The sequence below is a fragment of the Cyprinus carpio genome, chromosome A1 (genome assembly GCF_018340385.1).
Source record: "Cyprinus carpio isolate SPL01 chromosome A1, ASM1834038v1, whole genome shotgun sequence".
Lineage (NCBI taxonomy): Eukaryota > Metazoa > Chordata > Actinopteri > Cypriniformes > Cyprinidae > Cyprinus > Cyprinus carpio.
In genome coordinates, this window is record NC_056572.1 from 24,048,356 (window position 1) to 24,063,937 (window position 15,582).

General features: G+C 36.2%; 2 protein-coding genes across 9 annotated transcripts in view; one reads left to right on the plus strand and one right to left on the minus strand.

Moving 5' to 3' along the window:
* The window catches only part of LOC109055831 (neuronal membrane glycoprotein M6-a), a 46,027-nt gene extending 44,382 nt beyond the window's left edge, over positions 1-1,645 (minus strand). The window contains exon 1 of the mRNA XM_042758528.1: positions 1,529-1,645. Coding sequence (XP_042614462.1) covers positions 1,529-1,532 — 4 coding nt within the window. The 5' untranslated portion in view covers positions 1,533-1,645. The remainder of the gene's footprint in view (positions 1-1,528) is intronic.
* Positions 1,646-2,840: 1,195 nt separating this feature from the next.
* LOC109061937 (WD repeat-containing protein 17-like) overlaps positions 2,841-15,582 on the plus strand; it is a 29,760-nt gene continuing 17,018 nt past the window's right edge. For 3 of the 8 annotated variants that reach the window (XR_006160278.1, XM_042758550.1, XM_042758565.1), the window contains exons 1-4: positions 2,841-2,933; positions 13,028-13,156; positions 14,325-14,508; positions 14,673-14,903. Coding sequence is in view for 5 of the 8 variants with exons in the window: in XM_042758550.1 (XP_042614484.1) it covers positions 13,034-13,156; positions 14,325-14,508; positions 14,673-14,903 (538 nt within the window). In the remaining 3 variants the exon portion in view is untranslated. The other 5 variants (XM_042758559.1, XM_042758569.1, XM_042758576.1 and 2 more) reach the window with 5 other exon arrangements.

A 15,582-nucleotide genomic window follows, 5' to 3' on the forward strand; every position in this document is an offset into this window, starting at 1 on the left:
ATCGACAGCCAGTGAAAGAAGAGTGAGATCAGGGCAGTGGTGGGGGAGGGCAATCTCACAAAAACAGAGGCGCTTGTCAGGATTATCAAAGGCCCCCCACACAAGAGGAGAATGTTTGGAGGCGGCTAACAGAGAGACATAATGTGGCTATTTATCCCTCATGTGACTCCGTGCATATATTAGACAGAACACACAGGGGACAGGCCATCAGCAGGCACCATGAATGAGAGCTTCAACAAAGTCTGTCTTTCTTCAGCATAAACGAATGTTGTCATTTTTCATATTCCAACTATAACTGGTAAACAGAACATGGAGTGACAACCCCAGAACAGCAGTGCCTTTCAGATGCAAAGACCCATATCAAATAAATACACATAATAAGAACAAACTGTTTTGTGACTAGAAAGAATCCATTCAATTTGTGCTCTGAAGCAGGTCTAATGGTTTTAAAGAGCTATGATTGATTCTGCAGCAGGTGGTCAGTAGTGCTCTACATTACACACAAGGTGCATTTGATTAGTGAGATAACCATGAACTTTTGCACCTCTACTTTCAACTGTTCCATGGCTGATGTGAACGTTTCCTGTATTTTTGATGCGTTTTCCTGACAATAATAAGCCTATTCCTCTGTCATGTTTGCATAGTGTCTGAAGGGGGAAAAAAACAGCAACAGGATATGGGGACCTCAGGTTTCCCACTGGAATACATATTGTTTAGGTCACAATTGTGTCTTGTCACGGATAAAGAGTTGAGAACACTTGTCTTTGGAAGTAGTTTGTAATATGTTGCTGCAAACTCAAAACATTAAAAGGTACAGTTGGATCTCTTTATCTGTACCAGGTACAATCACAGTAATCTGATTATGAGCTTGGGCAACTTTCTAGCCTACTTAAATCGGTATCAATAGAGAAAGGCATGTTTGCTTACATACAGTATACCAGATACATTGCTTACATACTCCACTGCAAACTGAAAGGGAGACAATCCTTACATGATCTTCCTAACAAAGCTGCTTTATCTATCTTACCTAAAAAGAAAATTATATCATCATTTACTTCTTGTTTCAACCCCACTTATGTATTTATTTATTTGCCTACTGTGGAGCACAACAGGAGATGTTATGATGACAGTCACCATTTACTTTCAATGTATGGAGCAAAGATGCATTATGGTGACTTAAATTGTCATTCTTCCAAACATCTTTTGTGAAAGAAAGACTGATCATAAAATTTTAATAATTTACCTACATGTTGCAAATGTAAATTCTTACAGTCACTACATTTCTGTGAGCTACTTAATATATTTAAGTTTGCTTTATAAACACTTTCAGCACTTTTTTCTCAGTAAGTGGCAACTTGTCGAATCAAAACAGTTCAATCACTTACATGTGTAAAAGCAGCAGAAATTAACATTCTGTCATTCCCCCTACTGAGTGGTCTTACTTGCACTTCACACACCTCGGTTCATCTCGGCAACTTTTCGAAGTCGTCTTCCCGACCTCATTTAAAACGACAAAGCAATAACTTACCCATGTTTGAGACTAAGAGCTTGACAATGCGGTAAAAGTCCTCAGCTGAAGAGTTTGACACTGAGCGCTTGTAGCGCAGCCGTCAGTATATTTGATGAGGTGACGTCACAATCACTGACGGGCGGGGAAAACTTATCAATGGCAAGTTGTTTGATAAACCTCATGAACTTAAATTCTCAAAACGTAGGCCTATATCATTATTTGTTCTATTTAAGAACTGAGATTGTTTTTTTATTATATTATGGTTTGACTCTTAGTTATATTAGATTACTAATAGATTATAATTGTATAATAATATAAAACATATAAAAATTTAATTTTTCTGTTGATTCCTTTGAAGGCGAAACCTACAAAAACCTTATAAATAAATAAATACAAATAGGCTACATATTCGTGCATTAGAGATAACTACTACAAAGAAACTACAAGAAAGTTAATTTTTAATTAATTTGTTTATTTCTCTGTGTAGTTCCATATTCACGTTTTGTCGTGGTAACATGCTCTTGTCTGGTCGATTAAATATATAGAGCTGGGGATAACTTGAAAATATTTACTATATAAATTTTCATGCCATTTCTATGATTTTTTTATTTTATTTTTTACAAATTTTCCAGGTGATATTTTTTTGTTTTTGCATGTCCGTGGGAAGCCATTACAAATGTTTTTATTTTTTTTCGACAATATCTGCTTCTTTTTCAGTATTTACTCTCAACACACCCTTCTATGGAGTGCAATGGTTCGCAAAATGATATGAGTAAGGTTAGCAGTGCTCTCTGCTGGTACAATACAGGAGTTGCACTCTCCATGTTATAGGCTATAGCTACTCTAAATAAACGAATAATCCTTTCTTATCTAAAGTAAATAACGATGACACGCCTTTATGGTTTATGGTTTATTACCGTTATGTGTTATAATTGCCATGTGCAGCAAGCGAGGGGTGAAAGTCCACTAATGAAACTCAATCTCTGTGAGAAAAGACTGGCGGATAAATAATGCATCATATTATCTCCCTTACGCAGCCTTCACAGTCGGATACGCTAGCCACATGCAATCACTTTGAATGAACGATTGCCAAATTACACAAAACTGCAACAATTCCTTTGTTGTTGTTGTTTTCAACGAGAAGTGGCCAACCGTTTGGACTACAAATACAAGAAAGCACAGGCACCTGAGCACCTCCCAGATTGAAGATTACATGGATTTGGTTTAGGATTTGCGTTGATTGATCAGGCAACTGACCAATCAGCGTTCAGAAACAGGGACAGCGTCTGACGTCATGCTTCGACTTGACCAATCGTCGCAATGAATCGGAGGCAGCGTTAACAAACTACATAAACCAAGTGTTTGTCCGTCAGCGATATACCTAATCTCAGCACCAGGTCGCTGTCCACTGACATAGAGAGAGGTAAGCGATCTTCATCATCTATGCTTACGTTTCACCTCTGTTCTCAACGCAAGATTCGAGTATTTTCGCTTATTTTCCACAAAACGAGACGTTTGGATGCATGCGCAGCTTATTAAAAAACTACTTTGCCAACCCTGCTTATACGGACCGGTCCGTAATCAGCATTGTCCATAATTGTTGCTGAGAAAAAAAAAGACAGAAAGAAAGCTAGAAGAAGAAAAAAAACAATAGCACTGTAAAGAACATATAATTGTGTTTCATGTCCTTTTTGAGAGGGTTCCTGCTGAAATACATTTACAGCGATTTTGCGGTTACAGTGCTGAAAAGGCAGTAGTATTCTGATTATGTATTGTACTGTCTGTGTTTTAACTTTTCTGAAGGTAATTTGGAAGAACTCCAGAGGAGCTGTCATTTGAGGGAATGCACCAGATGCGCTATTAGTGCCTCTTCACAGATTTCATTATGCTTCATGCATTATGCTTATGAGCATCTGAGGAGACATTGGGCAGATTAGACACAGTGAGAAATAAGATACATAATCACCTTTCTCTTGCCAAGACGCATAGACAAGCAGGACTAATGGCCAGCTTCAGGTAAAATTGGACACGCATCCACTTGACACGTTGGCTCACTTGTGGAACACGTTATGAGACCTCATGCACGATTCATGTTAGAATAGTTAGCATGCCTATTTACGTTTGGTTTTTGGCATAGGCTGTGTGTGCTGAATTGGTAGTTTTGTTGAGTCACTTTATTAAAGGTGCTAAAGTGTGCACTCTTTGTTATATCGTAGGAGATCTGCTTGATGCAATCACAGTCAGATTCTGGGGAGTTTACACTGTCCTTGGGAATCTTATATCCTAGTCTCTATGAGGTGATTAGAGGAAAAGATTTACTGATTAAGTAATTGAAGATGTGCACGTGGTTAGGGTGATGAGTATTTGATTATAAAGAGAAAACAGGCCAGATGGTGTTGTTCAGAGTGCATTTAAAAAAACAAAAAACAAAAACACACCAACCTTTTATAATGTGGAGTGAGGGGAAAGAGATATGCAGAATGCCCAATGTTTCTTTCTTTGTCAATCTTTTTTATCCTCTTTAGGCCCCATGTAGAGAGAGTGGGATTGTGTGCCAGTGTTCAATGTAGTAAGTTTCTCATTGCAGTAGCATGACATTGATTTAGTTTTGCTTAATTAAATCATGTAAAACAAAAAGTATGACTTAAAAGTAAAATGGTTAGGGCTGTCAATACAGAGAAAAAAATAAATAAATTCTCTGTTAATGTCGTGTTTGTAGTTAACATGTTAACACTTTCAGTTCGGGGGAAAATATCTCTATGTATTGGGTCTGTATTTGTGTGGCTAATATTCTTGCACAAAAATAAATGAATAAATATAAATAAATAAATACAGTAAATTCAAGAGTAAATCAGTTGTAATAATGGTTGGGATATATAAGACAAACAGCTGCGAAACAGTAACTTTGCATTGTTGATACTCCAAAAAAAAGTTACAAGTTGCAAATAAAACAAAGATTGTTTTACAAGAAAATGCTATTTCAGTTTTTCTATTTTGAAAATGTAACATTCAATTCAGTGTTACTTGACATTTCTTTGTAATTATTTGTGAAATTTACTAACAATTTTTGAGTGAAAGATGTTTCACCCCCAAATTGTACATTCTTAAAACATAATTTAATATGATCACTTTCTTAGAGCATTATGCATTTCTTGATTTATTTATCTACTAAATGTAAACTAATTCATTGCTGTAAAGTTTACTCAAGAAAGAAATGAGCTTCAGCTGTAAGTGCTGTTTTATGAAAAGCCTTGGTGCTATTGTTTTGGTGCTGCTGACAGTGAGAGACATGGCTGCTATTCATCTTTTGATGATTGGGTACAGCAGGACTATAGGCCCTTTTGATGTTATTTTTTTTTTTGATAAAACACTCAATAGCAAAAAAAATAAATAATAAAAAAAAATTCGCTACTTTCCTAAACACCTGTTTGTTGCTGTATCTGATCTAACATTGCGGCCAACATCTTAAAGCTTGTTTTAACAAAACAAACAATTTCAGGGAATCTCATTAGTTACATAAATCTGCAACCTTCTGAATGCTATTTAAACTAGAACATACACTAAACTATAAAAGTTTTACAGTATGTATCTAATGAGCATCATTGAAACATTCACATATATTTGGAGACTTCAAATTTTCACTTTGTTAAAGGTGATTGTCGCACATTTATTTCCCCATATTTGGAGGAGACAAGATAATGTGCCCTTTGAGTTAGATTATACCAATCCAACATCACCTCACCCACCTCCCTAAGCCAACGTTTGCTGCCATTTGCTTATCTAGTATGTACATGAATGTTGCTTAAAATATCCAGTTTTATCAAAATTTTGTATATCGATATCATTATTGCCCTTGTATTTACACTGTATCACAATATTCTCCTGTGGGCCTTTAACCACCCTGGCTACCTTTATATTTTCATGATATATAAACATATACTTATAGCTCAGTAAGCAAATGTATTTTATATATATATATATATATATATATATATATATATATATATATATATATATATATATATATATATATATTTATATATTTATATGGGGGGGTCAAAGACGAGACTTCACCATTTTGGTGTCTGCATCAAAGTATTTAGGGCCTTTTGTCCCGAAAATGCAGTTTAACTCAGAGATCATTCAGTGTAACAGGAACAAGAAGTTATTCTGAAATCATATAAAAACTGGTAGTCATTCGGTAGTGTGTGATATTATTAAATGGCACCTGGAAGACCATGTGGTGCTGCAGAAAAGTGAGTTTGTTGCTTTTAAATACTTGATAATTTCACCTTTTCATGGTGTGGTAACATAGGTTACAAAAACACGTCATTTAGTGAAATGCCAAAAAACACTTTTAATGTTAGATTTTTTGGAAAAACAAGTAAATTTTGTGAATAATTGTGATTAACTTTACTGGTCAAGTCCACTGTTTGAAGTAAGTGGCCATTTGATTGACTGCAATATTAGCTGAAGTAGAAGTTTCGTCATTTAGGGTAATGGTTTTGTCATGCAGTGTAATGCATTCTCTGTTACACCACAGTGTCATCAATTACACTGAATGACAGTAACACTGTGTAAATAACAATTTTAGCATCTAATTTAATAAATATTCATATTTAAATGCATTTTGGTATAGTTTAATTTGATTATTGATTAATTATAGAAACCCATGAACAGAGGCACTGTAAAAAGCCAAAAACTAATAAACTAAGTGTGGACCCAGTAGCTTGGGTGGCACTCTTAAAGCCTGTTCACACCAAGAACAATATCTTTAAAATAACTATAACAGTAACTATGTTAGCCTCCACACTGATGAACAATAGCACTGTTCATTCTAAGCATGTGCTGCAGAATTTTTGTCTGCCACTTTAAATGCTCGAGCTGTTTTAAAGTTGATTGAATTCTAATTGGCTGTCAGTGTTTTCGTCATTCATCAGCCTGAAGAAAAAAAATTTAAATCCAACAATATAAAAGAGATTCCAACAATATTGTTTCTCTGTGCAGTTATCATTAGTTATGCTGTGGAATCTGCTATTCTTTTATACAGAAGGGTTTTTTTTCTTTCTTTTCTTTTTCTTTATCCTTACCGTACTTAATTGTAATTGTTGGAATAATAGCTTGCCAATAATTCTGGGCAGAGAGACCCCCTCACAACAGTATGTCAGTAGTTTAAGAGAGATCATTGAGGCCCACCCCAAATACTCATCCTGATAATGTCATTTATGTTTACAAACAGAAAGTATTAATAAATGTGGCTGCAAGCTGGAATTTTTGAGGCCGCGCAAATCGGAAACAAAGTGACAAGTTAAGCAAGCATGGCAGAGGAGCATCAGGAAAATGCTTATTATATTTCAGCATCTGTTTCTGCAGTAATTTACTCAGGATTATTATTAAAACTCATTTAATGACACAGATTAATACTAAAAATATTTCAGTTATGGGAACAATGGCAATGTTCTTTGTGTTCAATGTTCAAACTCTCTTTCTGGCAAATCATCATTCAGAGTAACAAACCATGGTCATTCAGTGTAACATATATTTATGTAAAAATGAAAAACTTATTCTGACCTGTACTTATTAAAATACAAATAAGAATATATGATCATACTAAGTTTTAATATATTTTAAATGATTTTCACTTCCTTACAAAAACTTCTTGCTGGCAAATGGTTTAAAGGACATTAGCAAAGTATAAAGATTTAAAAATTTAATTTTATTGATATTTGAGGGCTGCACTGTGACGCTTAAATAGAGTCTTTTAATATGTCATCAAATGATTCATGTTTTAAATATGCTTAACAAGATATTTTGGTATATAAATATTATTACACTGAATGACATTTTAGTGCTTGTCTTCTGTAAAACAATAAAAAATGCATGATAATAATAATTTTTTGTTCAGAAAAATATAAACTTAAACAGGACACATTCTAATGTATGGGGAAAAAACAAAACTTAGAGCTGCATTGTACTTTTATTGTTTTGATGCTTGAAACACCCTTTTCCTCTTTGACCTATATATATATATATATATATATATATATATATATATATATATATATATATATATATATAATTTCCAAAAATGAAGAACATTGTCATATATCAAAAGTTAAACATATATATGAAACCTATTAAACATTGGAACAATTTCATAGCATATATATCTAGCCCATACAAATATGTATGTTTATGTATATCTAATACAATACACTTGATATCGTTTCTGTATGGAAATTAAACCATACAGCAGCAACTGTCTTCTCTGGACAAAGTGTTTTCATTCTAACAAATGGATCTGTAGCTGGGGCGATAGTAACAATCTCTAACCTACAGACATAGTTTTTGAGTTCTTTGTTTTACTATCACACAATAATAGCCTGGACATTCTGGTCTATTCATAGATTTATATGAGGGTAGGGTAATGGAAGTATCTGTGTCAGTCTCACATTGAATTAATGGCTATCTGTGGCATGCAATGTGATTTCTGTGGTCACAGTATTGTCCCAATATCATAGAAATTAAATTCTTCAGAGAATAGGCTCCAGTGCTTTATTTAAAAAAAAAAAAAAAGCTATGTTTGCTTCATTTATGCAATAGGCTGTTTGTTCAGTTCCAGTTCTTACATGTGCCCTGATCTTTTTGGATTTGTACTCAGGCAGTAGTAAACAAAGATACGCATGTAGGTATTTTCTTACGTTCGTGATGAAAGAGGGGTACTTACCGAGCTATCTAATTTATGCAAATGTTATTACAGATCTCAGTTCAGTGCTATTTGTATGGAAATACATTGTCTGGGAAAGAAATTGCCATTTGGCAATCAAGGACTTTACTTTTGTGTAATATTATGTCAGAACATCGTCTAGAATATATATATATTTAAAATGCTTATGATGTTTTAATTGTTTCTCAGCGTAGATGAATGGGCCATGTGTGACTCACAGAAGTTACTCACAGAAGTGTGTGAGCCAACACGACAAGCTTATGTGGTGTAGGAGCAAACATAGGATGTACATTGATTAGGTGCATGTGTTATACCCAGGTGTAGGATGTTTGATGCTGGCCAGCACTCTAGCCCTCTCCAGCAGAGCTCCTGCCACTCCATCTCAACTGCCACTTGGAGTTAAAGTCTTCATCACCAAGGAAACCATTTCATGATTGTCCAATCTCTCACTCTCCCTCCGTGTGTGTTTTGGTCTGTCTGCATTTCACTCACGCTCTCCCCCGCAGCCCAGCCGAAGGGGTAGGAGGTGTTGAGGGGGTGACATCACCAACAGAGCCAAACTTCTGCTGATCACGATCTCTGTGGCATTTGGAGGCCTGAGGTCGGACTCATAAAAAACACACATTTCTCAGAGATCACCCACTATTTGATCTTCTGTCTCACAGACATCTCTTTATTGCTGCCTTCACAAGCTATCTGAATTAATCATAGTTTCCTAGACATTGGACATGAATGGCCTCTAAAGTCATATTAACAACTGGGAAACTTGGAGAACTTGGGCAGGCTATAAACTTTAAGCATGGTAGAGTGGAGCACAATTGCTGTAGTGACTGGTATTTTTATAATTTTTTTACCACAACAGCTACATAGCCTTGTCTTGACGTTAAAGTCTTGCATTTTACATATATAAATAACCAATATACTGTATGCATATTGTATGTTTTATACACAGCATAAATAACATGTATTTGATTCCAGAATTGTCAGCAAGCTGCCTATCTAGTGCAGTAAGAGTGTAAACTAGAGTGGCTTATGTATGTTTGACAACATACAGGAAGCTACACTTTTGTGATAGCAAAGCACTTGACTTTTTGCATTTACGACTTCAGAATTGGGAATCAGGAAATTTCCTGTAGCACATGAAGGAAATATATGTCGTGCCTGTGTAAACAAGCCACTTAGGAGGCCATTTTGGCATTTACAATTTTTTTTTTTTTTTTTTTTGCATTTGTAAGATGGTTTAAATGAAAGTCCTTTAAAATGGTTTAAATTGGGCTTTTTATATCATTTTGGACAAAATGCCCTGCTGTGTATGCAGTGTGGGCTGTGTCAGTGTGTGCATGTGTTGTGTGTACAGGTGCTTCTCAATAAATTAGAATGTCGTGGAAAAGTTCATTTCAGTAATTCAGCTCAAATTGTGGAACTTGGGTATTAAATAAATTAAAAGTAGTTTAAATCTTTGGTTCTTTTAATTGTGATGATTTTGGCTCACATTTAACAAAAACCCACCCATTCACTATCACAACAAATTAGAATACTTCATAAGACCAATAAAAATAAACATTTTTAGTGAATTGTTGGCCTTCTGGAAAGTATGTTCATTTACTGTACATGTACTCAATACTTGGTAGGGGCTCCTTTTGCTTTAATTACTGCCTCAATTCAGCTTGGCATGGAGGTGATCAGTTTGTGTGGCACTGCTGAGGTGGTATGGAAGCCCAGGTTTCTTTGACAGTGGCCTTCAGCTCATCTGCATTTTTTGGTCTCTTGTTTCTCATTTTCCTCTTGACAATACCTCATAGATTCTCTATGGGGTTCAGGTCTGGTGAGTTTGGTGGCCAGTCAAGCACACCCACACCATGGTCATTTAACCAACTTTTGGTGCTTTTGGCAGTCTGGGCAGGTGCCAAATCCTGCTGGAAAATGAAATCAGCATCTCCAGAAAGCTGGTCAGCAGAAGTAAGCATGAAGTGCTCCAAAATTTCATGGTAAACGGGTGCAGTGACTTTGGTTTTCAAAAAACACAATGGACCAACACCAGCAGATGAAATTGCACCCCAAATCATCACAGACTGTGGAAACTTAACACTGGACTTCAAGCAGCTTGGGCTATGAGCTTCCCCACCCTTCATCCAGACTCTAGGACCTTGGATTCCAAATGAAATACAAAACTAACTCTCATCTGAAAAGAGGACTTTGGACCACTGGGCAACAGTCCAGTTCTTCTTCTTCTTAGCACAGGTAAGACACCTCTGACATTGTCTGTGGTTCAGGAGTGGCTTAACAAGAGGAATACGACAACTGTAGCCAAATTCCTTGACACGTCCGTGTGTGGTGACTCTTGATGCCTTGACCCCAGCCTCAGTCCATTTCTTGTGAAGTTCACTCAAATTCTTGAATCGATTTTGCTTGACAATCCTCATAAGGCTGCGGTTCTCTCGGTTGGTTGTGCATCTTTTTCTTCCACACTTTTTCCTTCCACTCAACTTTCTTTTAACATGCTTGGATACAACACTCTGTGAACAGCCAGCTTCTTTGGCAATGAATGTTTGTGGCTTACCCTCCTTGTGAAGGGTGTCAATGATTGTCTTCTGGACAACTGTCAGATCAGCAGTCTTCCCCATGATTGTGTAGCCTAGTGAACCAAACTGAGAGACCATTTTAAAGGCTCAGGAAACCTTTGCAGGTGTTTTGAGTTGATTAGCTGATCGGCATGTCACCATATTCTAATTTGATGAGATAGTGAATTGGTGGGTTTTTGTTAAATGTGAGCCAAAATCATCACAATTAAAAGAACCAAAGACTTACTTCAGTCTGTGTTCACTGAATTTATTGAATACACAAGTTTCACAATTTGAGTTGAATTACTGAAATAAATGAACTTTTCCATGACATTCTAATTTATTGAGATGCACCTGTGTGTGTCATGGTAGACAGTTTATATGTGCATGTTAATCATGATGAGCAAAATGAAGAATAAACACATTCTTGAAGGCTGCGCAGGGGTGAGAGTTTCGTGGTTATGCATATGTCGGGGAGGGGGTAAGTGAGGGAGTTTAAATGAAGGGATCTTGGTGTTGCCTGGCTACCGGCCGGAGCTGTTCCATTGCTCTCGTCTCCAGCCACCTCTCCCACATGAGCAGCCTGCACCAGTCAATGAGCATGTTCTCTTTCTCTCTTCCTCTACCTCCATTTCTACATACACATGCACTTGTGCAGTGGGCAACAGTCGCACACACTATTGAAGCGGCTTTAGAACAAATTGTTCTAAACCTGTAATAATTTCTTTCTTCTGTTAAACATAAAATTAGATACTTTAAATAATGTGGGTAACCAAACAGTTTCTGGTCCCCAATGACTCTGATGTATTTTTTTTTTTAACCTTACTATGGAAGTTACAACCATCATCTGTTTAGTTGAGACACATTCTTCAAAGTATCTTCTTTTGTGTTCAGCAGAAGAAAAAACTTTATGCAGGTTTAGAACAACCTGGGTACATTATGACTAATTTCATTTTTGTGTGAACCATACCTTTAAAGTGACAGACACATGTGTGCTTCTAAAGGTATAGGCCTATTGTTTTATTAGTCTGTTAATATTATATTCCATACATTATCAGAGCTTTGTAGACATAATTATTATATTTGTAGACATGATTAGACAGATAAATTAATATATTATAATTAATGTTGGGCCCTATTTATTAATTTATTATTGATATTAATCATAAATATATAGCTAATAGTAATCATATATGTCATAAACAATTTGGCATTTTAAAAAGTTTAAAAATGCTAAATTGTTTAGATAAAAATATGACAAATAATTACATAATAATGTAGTCCTAATTCAAGCAAATTCATATTAATAATAATAATTTTAAAAAAAAATCATCCCATCCGTAACACCTGCAGAACTGAGATTAATAATAATAATAAATAATTATAAGCAAATTTAAAATAACAATATTAATGTGTTCTGCTGCAAGTTTACATACTTGAACATGTTTTCTCATGGTTTATTGTTGTGCTATGAGTTCCTCACTGATTATTTGTGTCCTTGGTTTCTTTTTGGGGTGGGGGGGGGTGGGGGTCATGAATGAGTGTCCCTTATTTTGCCTCGCTGAAGGTGGCAACCCTACCTTCAGATGTAAAGAAGAGAGAGAGTGAAATGACAGAGACGGTGATGAAGGTTGTTTCTGTCAGTGTCATCGTAATGGGCCGCTGACACAAGATGTGTTCTAACATCTAGACGCAGCTCAATGGAACAGAATGCAGGTGTCTTGAGACATGCATTTGAAAGTTGAACTGTTTTTACTTAACATGAATGGGCCCAAATGGAGCTTAGAAGCAACTGAGTGAGGTCTGGTATTATTAGGTCTAAAGAAGAAGAAGTCTGGCATACATCACCAGAAGATTGAGTTATTTGAACATGATGTAAGCTAGCACAGAGGTACAGTATGTATAATTACAGTGCAAAATAGGATTAAAGTATATGAGAATGTTGTTGCTACAGTTTCAGCTTTCTATTACATCAGTGTATGCATCCCTCACTTCATTTTGTTTACTCTTTGCTGATATAGCCTATAGTGCACTCAACTGTCATGCACTATATAGGGATTAGAGAATGAGTGAACAAGTGAGCGATTTTGGCCAGAGCAAGAGGGTTAGGGTTATTCAGAATCAACTATTTTGGAGTCACTAACTTTAACCTGTGTTTTTTATATGATTGCTGAGATCAATGGACATGTCTCAGATTCTCAGTGGTGTTACTTGCATCTCTTTGCCCAGGTAAAGATGTCTCAGGTGAAGCAGGTTGGCCTGTTGGCCGCTGGATGCCAGCCCTGGAACAAAGATGTGTGTGCTGCCAGTGGGGACAGGTTTGCGTATTGTGCCACGCTTGCCATATATGTATACCAAGTAAGTGCAAACTATTGGAATGTGAACTGAGTTAAACGATAGTCTGTTAATGAAGAAAATTACTCTTTCTTGACCCAAAAATGAAAATTCTGTCATCATTTACACACCCTCATGTCATTCAAAACCCATAAGACTTTTGCTCGAGTTTTAATAAGAGTATTAACATTGATTAATGCATATACATAGAACGCATCTAATATGGAATATGGAAGCTTAAACGTGTTTGCTTGACACGTAAGAACCAGCGCGGTTTGATCTATTCATATGAATGACTTTTACAATGCATTTATGAACATTTTGAAGTTTTGGTGGAATTAATTTTTATTGGAGGGAAAGAAATCTCTCAGGTTTCTTTAAAGGGGTCCTATTATGCTCTTTTACAAAGTCTTGATTTTGTTTTGGGGGTGTAATAGAACAGGCTCTCATACTAGGTTGTTCAAAAAACATATTATTTTTCACATATTTTACATTATTACAACACCTCTCTCCCCAGTCTGGCATGAACAGCTGGAATAGTTCCTGTATCAAATGAAGGCCTGCCTTCTGAAATACGAAATGTGCTGTGATTGGTTAGCTGGAACAGTGTGTGTTGTGATTGGCTCCACTCGGCGCCTGGGCGGGAAATGTCATGCCCCTTACCATAGCCGCCTGCTGCGAGCTTCAGTGTAAATATTGAGTCAAAATCAAATCAATTTGAGCGTGATTTAAACCCAGATGATTGTAACCACTCTAAGTTCATCTGCCTTGGGAAAGCTAGTGTGCCTCCGACATAGTGATAACACTCGTTGCCTTCTCTAGTGCAGCTCAACCAGGTCTCGTCCCATTCGTCTGTCTTGATATCACAAATCCCGGAAAATAACTGTAGTCCAAACAAGTTGTTCGTTGTAGTTTTTGAAAAGTGATTTCTGTTAAATAAAATATCTCCTTTTGAAATGGGCTTTGAGCTTTGTAACTTTACAGATCTTTTTTATGCTCAAACAGCAACATTACAGACTAACAAAAGTTGAAAAAAGTGAAAAAGCATAATAGGACCCCTTTAAAAATATTCTTATTGAATTGGAATTTTTTTGGTGAACCCTGCAACATCCTACAAATGTCTTGAATTTTATTTATTTATTTTTTATTTTTTATTTTTTTGAGTGGCACTGATTGAAGTCTGTCTTTCTAGCTTGATCACAGATATAATGAGTTTAAGCTGCGAGCAATCATGTCTGAACACAAAAAGACAATCACAGCTATATCGTGGTGTCCACACAACCCTGAGGTGTTTGCCAGTGCTAGCGCTGATAACCTGCTCATCATCTGGAATGTAGCCGAGCAAAAGGCAGTTACACGGCTTGACAACACCAAAGGTACCGGTTCCAGCACACTTACAGTAGTAACCAAAGAAATACACACCACCTCAGGACCCATATTCCACCTGACAGTGTCCTCCAAGACATCACTCAAAATGCCTGTTTCTGTTTGCGATTAATTCATGTGAGGTCTTGAACTTGGCTAAACAGGTGTTTTTCAGGTATCCCAGCCTCTCTAAGCTGGTGCTGGAATGCAGGTGATAGCATTGCGTTCGTATCCCACCGGGGTCCTCTGTATATATGGACCACCTCTGGGCCAGACTTAGGAGTCACAGTGCACAAGGAGGCTCACAGTTTCCTCTCAGATATCTGCCTGTTCCGATGGCATCCACAAAAGAAGGGAAAAGTTGTATTTGGACACACTGATGGCAGTTTGTCCATCTTTCAACCAGGTAGCATGACTGCTCATGTTGGTTCATGTTTTTTTATTTTTTATATATATATAGAGAAAACATGTCACTTCAAACCTTTATCCTTTTCTTTCTTCCGAGGAACACAAAGATATTTTGTAGAATGTTAACCAAACAATTTTGACCAAACACCTTGTGTCCGAACTACTTCAATACTATATACGGTAGTAGATGAAAAATAGTATGTAAGGTATATAGTATGTTCCGAATTCATGGAGATTTAAAAAGTGTGCATCAAATGGATACTTTACTATCCCATGAGGCCACGACAGAGGATTTGTGAATGGCAGAGAAGCGACACGCCATAGGTCACAAGACAATGACAGCATGGCGGATATATTATTACATTCATTCTATATAGAACATACTATTTTTTGTGGTCGCAAAGTAAGTTTCAAACCAAATTTTTTACCTACTATGCAATTCCTGGGGGCAGCCACAGAGGAAGAAAGAAAGTCATGTAGGTTTGGACTAACATGAGGGTGAGTAAATAGACAAAATTTTCTGTTTAATACAAAATACTAAAATCTAACATGACATCAACATACTGCAGTTAAAAAAAAAAATTATACAAATATATAATAATAATAATTATAATAATATATAATAAATAATAATATGAACTATGTCCAGATTAAATGCGGTTCATATTATTATTTGT